The sequence below is a fragment of the Branchiostoma lanceolatum genome, chromosome 13 (assembly GCF_035083965.1).
Source record: "Branchiostoma lanceolatum isolate klBraLanc5 chromosome 13, klBraLanc5.hap2, whole genome shotgun sequence".
In the NCBI taxonomy this organism is placed as follows: Eukaryota; Metazoa; Chordata; class Leptocardii; order Amphioxiformes; family Branchiostomatidae; genus Branchiostoma; species Branchiostoma lanceolatum.
This window is the reverse complement of record NC_089734.1, coordinates 12,967,383-12,985,659: the sequence shown is the minus strand read 5'-3', so window position 1 is coordinate 12,985,659 and position 18,277 is coordinate 12,967,383. Positions and strand designations below refer to the sequence as shown.

The following is an 18,277-nucleotide window of genomic DNA, read 5'->3' as shown; positions in this document are numbered from 1 at the left end:
GAATGAAATCCATTCAAACAAACAACATCAATGAACATTTTTTATGACTCCTAAAACGCCAGCCAACACCTTTGTCCCCTGAGCAGCTGTTTTGTTTGTTTGTGTTGCATACCCGGTAAACCGCATCAAGGCATAACACGCCAGGTTTGTACTGAAGAGTACAAGCTGCTTATCGGGACAGATTTATGTGATCCACACACACCGGGAAGGACCCCTACTCTTTTCGATAAGTAAGTTGGGTTTTTTAACGTGCTTGAGGTGTGGCTCTCCTCAAACACGGGACCTCCATTTAACGTCCTATCCGAGGGACGTCCCTAACCGAAGCTAGGTCCTCATTTTCACCTGAGTAAAGTGGGGAAAGTCGTGTAAAGTGCCTTTCCCAAGGGCACAACGTCAACAGGACAAATCAGGGAACCCCTGATTCGAACCCGGTATCTCTGGGTTCTGGGGCCAAACACCCTGCCACTACGCCACCGCGACTCCAGCTGTATCTGCATCAAAGTCACCTGTCTGTCCAGCTGCCATTGTTGTTGTCCATTGTTGTGCACCTGTGAAAGGTGTGGTGACGGCTGTTGTTGTTGGGGCTGTTGTTGTTGTTGTTGTCATGCCCTCCCCTTCCTCCTCCTCTTCCTCCGAACTTGCTTCTGGTAAGCCGTCCCCACCACCACTAGAACCACCAGATGGGCCGCCTAGCATTCACCCACACGAATCTCATGAATCTTCAAGACTCAGGTTCCCAAATCACCGAGAAGATTGAAGACAACACCGCAAGAATGCCAGCCCGTCACCAACAGCTTCCTCACAGAGCTATCACCAGAAGTCACCACCGAGAAGAGCTCACAAGATTTCAGAGTTTAAATACTACCCAAGTAACACCTCACATCAACCTTACACACCTTTAGGATAAGGCAAATATCTGACAGCCTGAGGACAATTCCTTTAGCTCCTAAAAGATTAAGCAACATCCAGCCACCATCTACAGTTCCCTGTGAGCCACCAATGTTGTAAGCAGAAAGCCTCCACCAGTTTATTTAGGCCACACCAATTTAATTCCTTAGTTAATGGATTTTTATTTTTGTAAAGAAAATTTAGAAAAAAAAATCATGAAAACAGAAGGCTGGGCCAGCCATCTGTTTTCATGATTTTTTTTTCAATTTTTTTTGGGGGGGAAAAAATCCGTTAACCAAGAAATTAAATTGGTGTGGCCTTAGTAACATCAAGCAACCATCAGTAACTTTTTTAAAAGTTCCTTAGCAGCCAGCCACCATGCAGTTAAAATTTTGTTGGTTACAAGCCATCACCGACCACCGAAGTGCTGATTAAAAGCCACCATCAGTAACCATTATTTTTTTCAATTCAAGCAAGATTATGAAAGAATGATAAAGTAGAAAGTAGAATGTTTGTAAAAGCCAAGTACGCCGAGCGTTAAATCAAATACGCGTGCGGTTCTTGGTGGCGCGCCGATATACAGTGTCTGGTCTCCCAGGGTAATCTACTACAAGCACTGACACCATTTTAATTTAAGATGCAATTTGTTCATCATACCACACACATCCTCGTCTGAGTCGTCACCGCAGTCGTCAGTACCATCACACACCACGCCCGTCGGTCCGCCGGGCACGCAGTTCCCATTGTCACAACGGAACTCGTTCTCTTGACAAGCTGAAGAGGTAAAATCAATGACAATTTCTTAAAATCGAAAATGTAATTCTTAACTGGGATACAACAATCATTTTCAATACTCCCTACATAACAGGATAAGTGATATGGAAACAAGAAACTGGATAGATTTTTAAACAGTAAAAAGACATTTCAGATAGCATCTAACAGTTTTCTTCAGTGACTGACAAAAGGTATTGAAATGTCTGTTTGAAAATCTAGCCAGTTGCTTGAGCAGCTGTTACTTAATTCCTATTTTACTACCTAGACATCTTACCATCATCGATGTACTGTTTCTATACAACTCTGAAGCGCAACCATTATCTAATGCAAAATATGGACGAATAATGTTAAGTACAAGTTACCTGAGCAGTAGCAGCAGCTGTCTTCACCATCTGGTACAATAAGTGTGGTTCCCTAGGAGAGTAGAGATGGAGTAAAGAGGGAGAGAGACAGTTAGGGAATTTGAACAGAGTTGTAATATTATGAAAGACTGTTACACTCTTGTTAAACTTTGTGGACTCAGACTCAAAACTAACAATACAGGGGTAGAGTGTTTTCCATGTACTCTGAAGGTTAGGGTTTCAAACCCAGGATAAGCCATATTTATACCTGTCAAATGATTTGAAAAATGATAACACACTGCTTTCTCTGCTTAGCACTCAGCACTTATAAGAAAGAGTGGACTACCCACCCCCCCCCCCCCCCCCCCCCCCCACTGTATAGTGGCCTGGGTAGCCCTAAGGCTATAGAATTAGAAACAGTGATGGACATTGCTCTTAAAATACACAAAAAGGTGTGAGAATGATTTCAACTTACTTAAATGTACTTAGAGTGAATATCAGTAAGTGTAAAACTTACCTCTGTACAGCCAAATGTGTCATGTACACAGTACTTCTGGCATGAAACAGTCCCTCCAGGCTGACAGCTACACACATGGCACTGTCCACTGTTCCACTGGGCACCAAGCTGCAGTGCAAACAACACATTGGTCACAATAAGTTGATATCCTAGACTGAGTAAGATTGTCAAAGTTGTACATTAACAAGATTTTAGCAGCTGATATTTTTGTAAGGGTAAAGTTCTACTTAACAGTACATTCAATGATTTCATCATGCAACTCTTTTATCTTTGTTATTAATGTTCAAAAAGAACCACTTTTGATATGCATTTAAATGTATTGATGACTTCTCCTTATGCCTGCAAAATGTTATCCACTTAACCAAAATTTAAAATGTCGTTTTGTCTATAAGAAGTTACAGGTTTCTAAGACAAGACAATTTTGTGTTTTCTTTACCTGGATAGCTTGTCCTTCATAGATGCATTCTGAAAAGCAAAATCAATCAAGATATCTGCCAATACTGTGGACAAAGTGGTGGCAACAAAAAGACAATAAAGGAAACAGTAAAATAGTTTAAATGGTTTATTTCGAAGATCATATACAACAAAACTCTTTATTTCAGAGCAGTAACTATACGTATGCTGTCTAAGATTTTGTTTTTTCAACATTGGTTTAGCAATATTTTTCACCACAAGAAAAGAAGTTTCATCTAATTTAAGTCAAATTGAAATGAATGGGCTCATAGCAGATCAGTTGTCATTTCTTTAACAGTATTGCTCTATGCAAGGCCAGTCTTGGCCGCTACTAGACACTAAACTAAGTTGAAAAGGTAAGGAGATAGTGGTGTACATTTATTTGGAAAATCTGTGGGTTGTATGTTTGTAAGAAGCACTCCCCATGAAGAGAGTTCATACTTTAGCAGTCTGGGGAAAGAAACTATTGCCATAGAAAGACTTTGAGACAGGTATTTGGACAGTGTATCAATGTGAGCGAGAAGAGAATCTAGTGTTAAACTGTAGGTATTTCAGAGTTTAAGTCCTCCCCTACCTTCACATTGCCCAGTGTAGCATGTCTGGTTGCGTCTGTTCTCCCCCACACACTCGGCGCCATTGCCAAACTTGGGAGGGTTGTCAGGGGTCCTGTACGACCACTGGATCGATGTCGTCTCACACACGCCGACGCACAGACCCCACTCCGTCCACTCTGACCAACCACAGTCCACTAAAGCACAGTAAAAGTGATATACATATTCAGTAACCAAAATTCAGATTCTCATGCTGTTGTGGTCATATTTTTTACTATTTGAAAAATGTTATAAACATTACTTTAGATGACTAAAAAATGTTCTTGGCAACCATGGTAGAGTAGAAATAACATTCAAGGATTACTTACTTCCCAACATATTTCTGATATCAATTTTGATTCTTATAACTATTAATAAATGAAATCATAACTTACCATTACATGGCTGGGTTTCAACGCAGTTCAACAGCTCACCCTCAACACAGGTACTGAAATAGGTCAAATTCATATAAATATGATCATGGTATAGCATTCCCTGACCTTAGTGCTGAAACCACTATTTAGTTAAATTTCAATAAATAATGAGGAAACAAAAATAAATATACATGCAATGTTGGCTTACTCTTGGTAAGAGGAATAATTTAAAGTACTGTCACAATATTTCCTGACCTTGGTGCTGAAATAACTGTTAATAACACTACTTCTCTTGCATGAATGAAGTTTAAGTTCATCTCACCAGCTGTGACAGGGTCCAGTGACCACCTGGTGGCCATTGTTGTACTCCTGACCATTGTACAGACAGGGACACTCCGACTTGACCACACACATCGCGTGGTGCTCATAATAACCCTCTGGACAATAACAACCTGCGGAAAACAAACAAAAAAGGATGCTCAGGTCAAGTACCACAGGTGACTGTCATACCTGGATTCAGCAACCAACCAAAGGACTGACTAAAAGTGGTTGCAGGATGGGGCGAACTATGTAAAAATGGATGGGAAAGTTAGATACAATACCTCTCTCTTCTACCATACATCACCACCAAAGTGAGTACAATGGACAATCTATAGTATACGTACTAATACAGTCCTAGAATACAAGATTAGCAGCCTCCATACCCCCATACTACTATCCCCAGACAAGGGTCTATATGGGGTGTCAGACAGGGAGTCTAGCCGTGGTGACCAGGTGCCTATACAGGGTGTCTAGACGTTGTGTCCGGACGAGTGTCTTGATTAGATGTCTAGCTTAATATGTGTCTAGACAGTGTGACAGTATCTTATGAAGAATCTTTTTTAACCATACTGTATCGACCACTGAGATAACAGTTTTAACAGCACTGAGACACTTTTAAAAATGAAATGATAACAGACATGCAACTGTCAGTCTGAAAATTAAATCAGTACTGTACAGAATTACAATGCATTGCTGTATGTATGCTAGGAGTGTTCTTACCTGCAGAGCATGTGGTGTCCACACACTGTGAACCCTGTACGAGCCCCATACAGGTCAAAGGGCACACCAGACAGTCTTCTCCGGTCCTGTACTCCTGATGATCCTCACACTCTTCCTCTGTTAGAAAAATAACCAAACAAACAAACAAACAAATAAACAAACAAAATCCGTGCCTTAAGTAAGAAGAACATCTTTTCATTCAAAGTTGACAGCTCTCCCTTCCAACTTTTATCAAAGCTGGTCCGTTTAGGTTGTAAAATAGATTTATTGAATTTGGCAAATGTTTCAACGTTTTTTTTAATATTATTAGATTTCTCACTTTTATAGATGAGATTGTTACTTCGTACATACCCTTTTCTGATGAATGGCTAACCTTATCAAAAGATTTAGAATAGTAAAATACTAATAGCAAAATGCTTACAAGATTGCTGTTCTGTTCTATATGCTTTCTGTTTACATATGAAGCTTCATTTTTTTTTCAAAAATAGGATTGGTCCATAAACAAAATTAAATTTCTTGTGTTATGTTATATTATGTACTGTACCTTTCCGACAAATGGACAACCTTTAAAATGGACTAAGCATAGTAAAATTATACTAGTAGAGCTAAACAGAGACAATATTGGCTTTCTAAATGCTTGCTTTATATATATATATATATGGTGATGATATATACATGTAGCGTAAAATTTCTTTAAAATACAGGCTTGGTCCAAACCCAATGCAAAATGAAATTTCTCCTGCTACAAAACATCATGTACTCATATAATGTGTTGTAACATATACTGTAAATGCATTTAAGTTCGCGTGGTTTTTATTTCGCGGTAGGGAGAAAATGGAGTGTTCGCGGTGGTTTTGAGTTCGCGTTTGAAACAGTAGTAGTGCTACAGTTATAGGCGGGCTAAAAGTTTCACGGTGGTTTTAAGTTCCCGCTGAAAGTTCACCACGAAAACCGCGAACATAAAACCACCGCGAACATTTCTGCATTCACAGTACATGTACCTCCACAGGTCCTGTTACAGGCCTTGAGCTCCAGTGGTGTTGGCTCCAGGTCAGCTGACTCCACGCACTCCTGTTCTCCAGTCCCCACCTTATTACGACATTCACGAACGCGCACGGAGAACCCGATATGGCAGCCATCGGTGCACTCCGACCAGCGCTCCCACGATCCCCATTCAGGATCAACTGTAAGGTCAAAACCGCAATCTCAAAATTCTCAGATAACACGCAACTAATGATTAGCTCCACTCAATTGTAACACTATTATATGATAGTAAAGACATATGCTAGCCTTAATAGGTTATATTCTATACCTCTATTTTGCATTATGCATATGTTAAATAGGTGTTGCTATACATATACCACGTAAAATTGTCATGCAATTAAGTTCTTCTTTCTCTTAAACGTAATAATCATCTTTATTTCCATAAATTTGGCAAAAATTTTGCTGTCAGTTTGGGCTGTTGATGACTCCAAGCCAAAAGTAAGATTAAGGTATTGTTGAAGGGTGGCTGAGGAATTTTGGGATGTTTTTGAAAAAACATTTTCTTAAGCTTTATAAACCTTCCTCAACCTTACTTATTTTTTCAGGTAGCAAGGTGATAATTTATGCAAATTAGTACGATGTCATCATTACGTCATAAAGATTTATAAGGCCACGCCCCTTTTTTAGAAAAAGCGCTCTCCTTGGCTTGTGCTTTGATGTTCATAAATATAACTTTGCAGGAATGTACATGATAGTAATACCTAAAGAATGACGCGTGTCAATGCGAAAATTTTGAAATATCTATTTTTGGCGAATCTTTTTTTGTTATCGCCTGAAAGCTATTTAAAGTAAATCTGGGCAGATGCAAAATTTGAATAAAATTCCGCCTTGGTTGGAGGTCTTAAAGCTGGTCAGGAATCACACTGTCCAAATTTGTAAAAACATTTTTTTGCAAAAAATCTCAAATTTACAAGTCAATGAAGCATATTTTTCACCTGAAAATCTACTTTTACATAAATAGCATTACTGGATGGAGCACGGTGACCAGCAAACATCCGTCAATCTCTAAAAAAACCCTTGACAATCAATTGGACACTGGCCATATTACAGCTGAAAATGTCAGTCTCTTTCCTGCTGTACATGTGTGACGCTGATTCAAGAAATGACAGTTTTGACACTTATTTAGCATTTGACATTATTGCACAAACACTTCCTAGAATTGATTTGGCTGTTTTTGCTCTTCATCTATATTGATCTTCAGAAGCAAAGAAACAAACCATCATCTTACCTTCACAAGGGCTGAGAAAACACTCCATCTCTTCAATGCTTTCCCCGCTACAGTAGCGCAGAGGGTCGTGTACGGGGGGAGGGGGGGCGGAGCACAGCCGGTACCTGCGCTGCACACCTGGGCCACAGGTGGAGCTGCACGAGCCCCAGGGGGACCACTCATTAAATCCACCTGTTAGGGTAAATAAAACCCCAGGGGGACCACTTGTTAAATCCACCTGGGAAAAATGCTGATAGAATTTGTATATATGATTGCATTTTAGCTATCTTTTTTGCAAGATTCGTTTCAATTCTAATGTGTTTTAAGTGTTACATGGGTTTTTGATGTATATGATGATCTACCCTGTATAATGTAGTTCTCATTCCTCTCCTAGATAAGCCAATAAACTCCTGAAGACTTTGTATGATTGCATTTTAGCTGTTTGTCAAGATTTGGTTCAATTCTAATTTCAATAAGTGTTTTACTGACATTGACTGAATATTCTTGTCAGTTATATAAAAAAGTACATTTGAGTTCAGTTAGGTTTACATGTGTAAAAGTTTCAAGTCTACTTGTCTACATGAATGTACATAAGTGCACGATTCAGTATTTTTTTCACACTAGAAAATATAACGGAACTGTAGTCTACCACATTATAAGTTGTCAAATACTACTTGATATTTCCTGACAAACCATTTGCCAATAATATCTCACCACAGTTGTATTCATCCGAGTCGATCCAGTCATAGGTCTCCACGCCATCGTTACAATTGTATACCTGGTTACAGACCTGTTCATAGTCGATACACTTCCCATTGAAACAGGTGTACTCAGGGCAAGGACCCGCCGTCGGCGTGGTAACCAGGGTTGTCATGTTGTAGGTCACTGTCGTTGTCATGGGAACGCTGGTTGTGGTTGGTGCTGACGTGACTGTGGAAAACATGTCAGAAATTTATCTCAAACTTTTTTTTTTACATCACCAATTGTTGATCTTCATACAAAATGATACTGGCCGTCGGCGTGGTAACCAGGGTTGTCATGTTGTACGTCACTATGGTTGTCATGGGAACGCTGGTTGTCGTTGGTGCTGAGGTAACTGTCAAAAAACATGTCAAAATTTCTATAAATTTATTTTTTGATATCACCCTTTGTGAACCTTCTTACAAAATTGCACTATTTATAACATCAAACTGCAAGTAGAAATTGTCAAACTCAGCAGATTTCATACTAAGGTAGTATTGATTTAATCCTTTTAATGATAAACTCCAAACCCCCCAGAAAATATGAGAATGATTTCCCTGACCTTGGTGCTGAAAGAACTGTTTTCTTAAATTGAAATAATGGCTTATTCTTGGTAGGAAGAACAAAGTACTGTCATGATATTCCCTGACCATGGTTCTAAAATTAATATTAATAACATTACTTCCCTTGCAAGAATGAAAAAGGATCAAAAACATTGTTTTGTGCTAATTTATGAAATACTTTTCATTTTTAGATGGCAAAATTGTAAGATGGAAGAATTTTAACTGTTGCACAATCCTCTATCGTATCTTGAGTTGATATGATTTTGTAAAGGCTCCCTTGGAAATCAGTTACCAATTTACCTGAAGGGAATACCATAAAGATTCATAAATAAATGAATGAAATAAAAAAAAGTTGAACTGACTGCAGTTCTGTTCATCCTCCCCCTGAGAACAGTCCATTTCTCCATCACAGATATCACTGTGAGTGATGCACCGTCCGTCATTACAGGTGATGTTGGGGCAAGTTGTCACTAGTAAAAAAACACAAGCATATCAATCTTCAAACCAAACCTTGAAACACATTGTGCCATTGTCTCTTTTCATGCATATGTAATATTAATATTAGCATGAAACGTTAATATCTTTGTTCAGAATTTAGAAGAAGTTAAACTATCATTTCAAAAGGTTTTTCCAAAATTTAAGACTAAATTACTACATTACCTCAGTTACTCTTTCTTTGACAAAGACAGGAGTCTTTTTCAGTAAAATGGATAGGTAGGGGAGATGTTCTAGTTCCCCTATGGGTTCAACTTTTTCTCAAGAATGAAATTCAATGTTCAGAACCTTAAAGTACTCACCACATATATCTACGCTCTCATCTGATGAGTCCTCACACTGTGGAACTCCGTCACACAGGAACTCTGGGTCCAGACACTTTCCATCGTTACAGATGTACTGACTAGGCAGGCAGGTGGCCGTACCTACAAATAAATAAAAATAAAATTGTTTCTATTATCAGTCCTCCCTCATCAATGGGACAGGCATTGCATGCTACTTACGGCAACTTCAGATAAATCCAAGAATGCCACTTACTTACAAAATATGTCGCATATTGCCTTATGTGTAGCAAATTCAGTATATCATTACTACATTTCTCTGAGTGTTCGTTTTGATGAAAACAAAAATTATTACGACACAGAATGACAAGACATCCGACCTTTTTATAGCATTTTCAACCTGTCACTGCTGCGTTATATGGAAATTGCTTCATTTACGAATCAATATCATCCAAACATTGCTTTCAGTGACTACCAAGATGGTTAAGCATGCATAATATTTATCATTTGTATGAGATGAGATAAATTGATTTGTAGGTTTAATCATCACCAACAACTGTTAACTTACAGTTAACTTCGTCTGTGCCATCTTCACATTCCACTTCACCATCGCACAGGTAGGCAAGAGGAATGCACTGGTACAGGATACTGCACACAAACATGGTGTCATCACAGATTCCTGCAGAGTGGGATACATTCAAGTACAACAATGTTACCAGAAAAGACAGGCACAACAAGAAGAGAAGAAATCTGCAGTCACGGACCACATTGCTAGAAACAACTGCGCCATTGACTGGGAGGGGGCCAAAGTAATAGAAAGAGAGGACAACAGACGCATTCGTTGGATCAAGGAGGCAGTATGGATCAGGAAGTCATCACCAGTGATGAACCGAGACGAGGGGGGATACAAGCTCAGCCACGTTTGGGATTACGTTCTCGCCACAAAAGCACCACCTACATCGGCTACTTATAGCGGTGGGAAGCAGTACTCCAGTCAGAAGCTCTTAGAAGGTGTCTGACAGACACCGAAACGTCAGCAGGTGAGATTACCTGGTTGTGTTTTAAAAAACTCAAAATATCCTATATTCTACCAACCTGATGAAATTTTTTTCGGGAATAATGTTACCATTGAAATAGATTTCTACATGAGGATGACTATGTTCGGTTACGCAAATTTGCTCCGCAGTATTTCGAATATGATTTTAGAATTGTAGAAGTCCTATATGGTGTCCTAATCACTAAATCAGATTATCAATTTAAAATTACATGATTATGACTTTGCTGAATCATTGTTACCCTTCAGGAAAATAGAACATCACAAGTTCAATCGCCATGTCTTGCTGTTTTATCCCCGTTTGAGGAGAGCCACAACTCATGCAAGCACTTGAAAAGAACCCACTACACTTATCGACAGGAGTAATATGAGTCATGATCAATCCTTGTGTGGGTGGTTCAGTCCAGTCTTACATTCTTTGTAATTAACATACAAAACTGGTGTGTTATGCCTGAAATCAATTTTAATTTTGGTTGTGCATTATGCAAGCAAACAAAAGGGAAAAAAGGCCCCTTTCACTATGTATAAAATGTCATGAAGGATATGGAATCATCACTCTGTATACAGCAAATATCACTTATCATCATACAGATTAGTAAAAGGAAATGAAAAACAATCGCAGGCCTGGTTAACCTTTAGAACACTGAAGTAGCCGTTTAGTACCCCACTCCCTATTGGCTACAGAGTTAGGTAGCAGGAAGAAGTTTAAATATCTAATATCCAATCTACAACTCCCTCGTCCAGTCAAGTGACCTTGGTGACCTTTGACACCTAGGTCATGTGATCCCCCTCTCTTAGCTGAAGAAAGATGGCGAATGTCATCTGAATGCTCCTTGTAGCTTTTCAATTTTATTCGTGCGTATTAGTTTGCATCCTTCATTCAAAGGTTTAAATATCAGCTAGAAGTCAAAGTTGAAAAGTTGACAGTACCCGATGTAGTCATGATGCTAACAGTTGAGGTTGTTGTTGTTGGAGGCAGAGTTGTAGTGGGACAGTCTAACTCATCAGTCCCATCTTCACAGTCTACACTGCCGTCACACAGCCAGCTGATGTCTATACAGGTACCATCTGGGCACTGGAACTGGGCTGGGGCACACGTTGTTATACCTGTGGAGGGAGAGGGGCAGTTGTTGATAAAATACAGTAGATATTTAGTAATTTTGTACATATGAATATTGTACAAAACATGCAGCCACTTAATGTCTATTCAGGTGCAATCTGTGCTGGGGCACTATACCTGTGGAGGGGGAGGGTTTCTGTAAAAACCAGGGCCCCGCGGGACACCCCACGGGGTACAATGCCTGTAATAAAAAGCTAGTACATGCTGTACTAAGCCCGAATGTACAATTTATATCAATAACGGCACCCACTCCACTGTTGCTGCCTCTCGACCTACCAGCGGTTCACGTCCAGCAGGGCAGAGAATTATGCGAAGCTCCGGATCCTCCCTTCCGTACCGCGAAAAATTAATAATTCGGGGAGGTTGTTGATGAAGTACAGTAGATATTGGTAATAACCTGTACAATCTGAATACGGTACAAATCACACCCAGCATACATGGTTGTATTTTGGCACTTGTCCCCATCTAAACATTTGGCCCTTGGAATATGTCACTAATTATTTCCTTATACCTTGTTACCATGCCATTACAGTGCGACTTGGAGCAAATCAAAGCTCTCGACGAATGTGTATGTTTAGACAAATATTAAATCCAGTATTCCTTTATTTAGGGGTGCCAGGAAATTTGGTAGGAAAGTACTGACGAGAAATCTCTTCAAGTAATCCTTAACCGACTGTCCTCTAAACACACAAAAATCAGCAAACAGTCGAAGCATCGTAAAACAAGAGATGGAAGATGTGCTCACAGTATTCATCTTTCTCATCGCTACCATCAGGACAGTCAGGTTGTCCATCACACAGTTTGTTAGCAGGTAGACAGTCTCCGGTGTCACACACAAACTCCTCAGGAGCACAGGTGGTCGGGAACGTCATCGAGACTGCGGAAAGTTTGAATGAATGAAAATTAGTACTTTTAAGTCATATCTTAGAAGAATAAAATTGTAATTAAATCCATACCACTGGATTACCGCATTTTATTTTCAGACATTTTTTGTCCACCTGACACTTTTTATTAGTGATGGAAATGATGTTTACCTAAGACTATTATTATCATTTTACGAATATAATAAGCAAAATTGAATCACCATCATGACTGAACCTTAATCACTTAACTGGTATGTCACCATGTGATACAACATAACAGTTATAAACTGTCAATCATAAAAGCTAAGATACACAAAGCAATGTGCCTATTGGTATTAAGGTAGCTGGAAATGTGCAATTAATGTATATAGCTGCACACACAAAAAAATCAGTAACCCCAATGACAATTTCGTATTTTGCTATAGTCTTGTTGTTTCCAACTATCAAACATTATGCTGAAAATGGAAAAGTTCTTAGGTCACGTTACATACTAGATATGGTAAGAAATCTTCAAGTTGGTAATATTGGAGGTAACAATGTACCTGTAGTTATGGGTATTGCTGTTGTCATATTCACACATATCTTCCCTTCGTCTTCTTCTCTTGGACAGTCTGGGGTTCCATCACATAACTGCAGTCAGATTTTTCAGGGTAAAAAAAAATTGCAGAGACTTTAGTATTACAGCACAGTAAATTTTGTATGTTACAAAAGAGGCAGTATGGCAAAATTGAATGTTTTTTAATGTCATAATTTTAAGTACTGAATTCTAAGATTTAGCATATCCTAATAGTAATACATTGTGTATCAGATCTAATCATCAAATTCTGCATACTAGATAACTTCAATGGAGTGTCCCTGTGTTGTAGTGGTCTGCACTTCTGGTACTTGCCACATCTGGTTCAAATTACTTGGATCAGAAGGCCCACGTTCAAGCCCCGGGTTAGGAGACTCCTGGACAAGAGGTGTATTGAGCCATACCAAAGACTTTATAAAAATGGTACATACTTCTGAAACAGTATGGAAGTCAAACACACTCCACTGCCAGTGGACTAGCCCCCTGCTGCAGTGATTGCACCACAGTGTGGCCCAGGGCTATGAAACGGGGATGGGCACCGCCCTATACATCAATTATGGTGTGGGAGGATTTTAACTAACTAAAGATAACTTCAATGCTGTACTAGGTACTACATATATAGCATGTTAGAAGGTAGAAAAGGTGTAGAATACCTTGGAACGTAAAATGCACTCTCCAGAGTAACACGTGAACTGGTGAATAGTACAGACTGTGGACAACAAGATCACCGACAACGAATTAGTGTATGTAGCAATTGAGATAGATAGATAGCTGACATTTAGTCAGAGTATGACATACTGTGATACATACACTACCAAAAATCATTTTTTCTTACTTTTCTTGTTTTTCCTTCTACAAATAATTTTTTTGTCAGCAAGAATATTATTCTATATACAAGAATCCCTGTTTTAAGCACAAACAAGAATCCATGTTTCAAGCACAAACAAGAATTGCATCTAAGAATTTTTCTTAAGTTAACTGAAACCAAGAAAATAATTCTAGTAGATTCAAATTTTCAAGAAGAAAAAACTTATGGGCAGAATCTGTAAGAATACAGATTTGACACAAGAAACAAATCTTATATTAAGCCAGAGAAAGTACATTTTTCTTATTTCTCTAGAAAATTCTTATTGAAAAACAGCATGCTAGAAATATTTTCTGAAAATAAGTTCAATTCAGAACAAGAAAGAATAAAATTCTTGGTGTAAGAATTGACAAAGGCAAGACATCCTTGAACGTTTCTTGAATTTTCTTGTTTTTCCTTTGTTTAAGAAAATCTTTCTCAACACAAGAAAACAAGAAAAATAAGAAAGAATAAGAAAAAAGATTTTTGGTAGTGTAGTAACACACAAACATACACACTGAGTCATGGCAACCCTTGCTATTGTTTTAGCATGAAGGAGATACTAACAGATACAGGTGAGCACAGCACATTTTGAATTGTCATATAGTCTTGTGCTATTATCTGTTCTACTTTAACGTCTTGCATTCTTTACATCTATCATAATTGTGTTCAGTTTTCTTGGACCTTCCTTTCTAAAACAGGAGAGACAATATGTACCTGATTTATTTCTGAAGATGAAAATGTGTCTAATTGAAATGAAGATTTGTACTCACTGCAACCGTATTCATCGCTCATGTCGCCACAGTCATCATGACCATCACACCTGTGTGTCAGAGGGAGGCAGATCCCAGCCTGGCAGAAGAACTCATGGGGGGTGTCACAGTTGAACGCTGTAAAGAAGATATATTTAAATTTTAAAGGCAACCCAAGCAATATTATGGCCCAAAAATCGGAGTTTGAAAGTCAATTTATTTAGTCATTTCTACACAGGATTAGTTCAAACAACACTATCACAATGCAAAGCGACACCCATGGTGCAAAAAATACGACATCGTTGTAATGTGAGAACTCACTAAAAATCGTCGCCGGGGTTTTTGTAGGCTCGTGAAACTAATAGTATCATTGTATGACATGTTTTTTGCACGGTTTCTAAAATGCTCACAGTATGAAGTTATTACACAAATGTGCTAGACAGTGTTAGTAAATGCCACTACAATAAAGATTTCAGCATTTCTTGGTTCCATTTTTTGGCCCCTAATATTGCTTTGGATGCCTTTAAAAAAGAATTTTAGGTAATTCTTACAGATCTATATAACAGGACAAAATTACACCAGCAATTATTTGATAGAGGTTATTGTTAGGGCCTTTCCATTTCTTCGAATTCAAATTACATGGCACATTTCATAGGGCAGTTCATGGATCCCTTTGCATGCTGGGAAAAGCAGAGAACTCTGGATAACGCTGGGCAAACAGATCATTACCATGGCAACATAGACCCTACCAGACACAGTACACTACCAATTTTTTTATTATTTTTCTTGTTTTTCCTTCTACAAAGAAAATGTTTCTCTCAGCAAGAATTGCATCTAATAATTTTTTCTTAAGTTAACTTGAACCAAGAAAGTTCAAGAAAATAATTCTAGTGGAATCAAATTTTCAAGAAAAAATAACTTATGAGAAGAATCTGTAAGAATTCAAATTTGACGAAACAAAAAACAAATCTTATATCAAGCCAGAGAAAGCAATTTTCTCTTATTTTTCTAGAAAATTCTTATTGGAAAACATCATGCTAAAAATATTTTCTTAAACTTTCTTGGTTTAAGTTAACTGAAGAAAAAATTCCTTGTGTATAAGAATTGACATAGACAAGACTTCCCAGAAGGTTTCTTGAATTTTCTTGTTTTTCCTTTGTAATAGAAAATCTTTCGCAACATAAGAAAACAAGAAAAACAAGAAGAAAAAAAAAAAGATTTTTGATAGTGTATACATGCCCTGTATAGGTTTTGTCATTGTTGCATATCTATTACCCCAGTGGTCTGTCATCCATGAACATGTGTATAACGTTTCTTCATCTAAATCCGGGAGAAATATAAACTCCGGATTTTCAAAAACGAATAGGGATTTATCCTATAAGTATCATCAGTAATACAGCAAGAAATGTAAACTTGACAGACTAATGTATTCAGAACACTGTCAAGAAAGCCATGTATTCGGAGACGACGCCGTCAGAAACTTTCGGTTTGGTCCCATATCAGAACGTTTGACCTCATTATGGGAGATTTGTGCTACACTGTTGTTCGCTGGAAAGTGGATATTTTGCTAGACCAGAACAAAGAATTTCCTTAAATTGTTTTTTCTTGGACTTTTTCTGACTTGCCAAAGCCACAGATACTTAACTTCTGAAGTCGCGTAATTCTTACAGAAAGATTAAAGAGGCAGTCCAGTTGGAACGTGCTGGGATGAACCGTACCGGAGGTTGGAAGCTGCCCAAGTCATACTTACCCCTACTCCGCAAGAAGGCGGGGGAGGCAGGAAGATCTTCACATGTCTCGGCCTAGTCTCGTGTTCTCGCGAGACTAGGTCACTCCGTGAACAAGATGTACAGAAGACGTCGAAAATATGGAGGTGCGTATTTCGCTACCTTTCTTTTTAAGTCACTGTTTGAGGAATATTCTTGTAACTGAATTAAAAAATTCTGGAACATTGTTCTCACCACACTGTTCCTCATCAGAGTTGTCGTCAAATCCACAGTCATGGTCCCCGTCGCAGACGAAGGTGCCAGGAATACAGCGCCCGTTCTTACAGGTGAACTCGTTCTCCTCACAGGCAGGGGGGGCTGGAGTTCAAGGGTCACGGGAAGTGTGATTGACACCAAACAGGCACAGAAATTTGTTCAGGAAGGTTTAACCTATGCTTAAACACAGAGTGTAAATGATCATTAATCAATCAATCAATCAACCAACCAATCAAACCTGTACTTTAGAACATTGAAGGGAGATTGTCAAGATTGAAATAATTCAGATAATCAAAATGAAGATTTCATTAACAGAGCTTGTCAGCTAGTTGTTCCCTGTTACAATTAAAGTCCATATATCATCAACAACTACTCATACTCATACAATGTAATTCTATAGGCTAGCATAAGACCACAATACTTGGGAAATTTAAAGAAATCTACAAATTATTGCAGCATCAGAAATAAAGGTGTCCAAGACATACTTGACAACGTCTCAATAAAACCCTTTATCTAATGAGTCGTTTTCCTACAAACATATTATAAGTCTAACGAAATTCTGATCCACAACCATCAAATGAGGGGTTTCAATAGGGGGAACCTTCAAGGCACAAACTTGAAGATTTGCAATTATAGTAAATGATAACAAGCAAACAAAAACATAATATTTGACAACTTACAACATTCTTTTTTTGGAGTATCACACTGCTGTTTCTACATAATTATATCATGGGCTACAACATCAAGAGTGGGTATCACACTGCAGTTCTTACCATTGGCTACAACATCAAGGGCGGGCATACTGTACAGTGTTGTTATTATCACGGGCTACAACATCAAGGGTGGGTATCACACTGCTGTTTCTGTCATGGGCTACAACATTAAGGGTGGGTATCATACTATTGCTCTTATCATGGGCTACAACATCAAGGGTGGGTATCATACTATTGCTCTTATCATGGGCTACAACATCAAGGGTGTGTATCATACTATTGCTCTTATCATGGGCTACAACATCAAGGGTGTGTATCATACTATTGCTCTTATCATGGGCTACAACATCAAGAATGGGTATCGCACTGCTGTATTTATCATGGGCTACAAACTTACGACATTCTTGCTCATCACTCAGGTCTCGACAGTCGGTGATGCCATCACAGCGGTAGACGTTCTTGATGCAGGCTCCCGACTCACACTTAAATTCATCCACCTCACACTCATACACTACAGGTGTGGTCAAAACAAGATCTTCTTAATATTTTACACAGCCTAACATAATCATATCATGTATGTTAAAACAATCGATTTCAAATTATTTATTATAATCTAAGTACTATAGCAGTGGACTAAGATGAATGCTGCCTATACACTGCATGTTGTAACGGTGTTATAAAGGGCTTCTAACTTTCTTTTGCACAATGGTTAAATGAACAAGAGATTTGGGTAAAAATTCTACAATATCCGGATCCATGCATTAAGAACCAAAGGAAAGGAGTAAAATTCCACAAATCTACAATAACTACATTTTTAAAACTTTACACAACTGAAATGAGCAGTGTTTCTATAATCATATATATTTTGGACAAAAGATATCTTACCGCAGTCCTTTTCATCTTCCCCATTTTCACAGTCTACCTGTCCATCACACATCCAGCCGTACGGGAGACAGCGGCCATTCTCACAGGTAAACTCTCCGATTTTACAGGTGGGTACTAAAGACAGGTGTTAGAATGGTCCAGGTTAGGTCGATATTATTGAATTGATGTCAATTATGGCAGC

At 38.5% G+C, this 18,277-nt stretch overlaps 1 protein-coding gene across 1 annotated transcript in view; it reads right to left on the bottom strand.

Annotated features, from left to right (window-relative positions):
• Positions 1 to 465: 465 nt before the first annotated feature.
• Positions 466 to 18,277, bottom strand: part of LOC136447647 (SCO-spondin-like) — a 52,630-nt gene continuing 34,818 nt past the window's right edge. Inside the window, exons 31-51 of the mRNA XM_066446686.1 lie at positions 18,097 to 18,210; positions 17,609 to 17,722; positions 16,478 to 16,600; positions 14,538 to 14,654; positions 12,229 to 12,360; positions 11,294 to 11,470; positions 9,878 to 9,988; positions 9,331 to 9,453; positions 8,896 to 9,003; positions 7,944 to 8,159; positions 7,251 to 7,421; positions 5,980 to 6,162; positions 4,979 to 5,095; positions 4,260 to 4,389; positions 3,959 to 4,011; positions 3,548 to 3,721; positions 2,957 to 2,985; positions 2,521 to 2,628; positions 2,025 to 2,076; positions 1,546 to 1,662; positions 466 to 689 (exon numbers count right to left, since the gene is read on the bottom strand). Coding sequence (XP_066302783.1) covers positions 466 to 689; positions 1,546 to 1,662; positions 2,025 to 2,076; positions 2,521 to 2,628; positions 2,957 to 2,985; positions 3,548 to 3,721; positions 3,959 to 4,011; positions 4,260 to 4,389; positions 4,979 to 5,095; positions 5,980 to 6,162; positions 7,251 to 7,421; positions 7,944 to 8,159; positions 8,896 to 9,003; positions 9,331 to 9,453; positions 9,878 to 9,988; positions 11,294 to 11,470; positions 12,229 to 12,360; positions 14,538 to 14,654; positions 16,478 to 16,600; positions 17,609 to 17,722; positions 18,097 to 18,210 — 2,693 coding nt within the window. The remainder of the gene's footprint in view (positions 690 to 1,545; positions 1,663 to 2,024; positions 2,077 to 2,520; positions 2,629 to 2,956; positions 2,986 to 3,547; positions 3,722 to 3,958; positions 4,012 to 4,259; positions 4,390 to 4,978; positions 5,096 to 5,979; positions 6,163 to 7,250; positions 7,422 to 7,943; positions 8,160 to 8,895; positions 9,004 to 9,330; positions 9,454 to 9,877; positions 9,989 to 11,293; positions 11,471 to 12,228; positions 12,361 to 14,537; positions 14,655 to 16,477; positions 16,601 to 17,608; positions 17,723 to 18,096; positions 18,211 to 18,277) is intronic.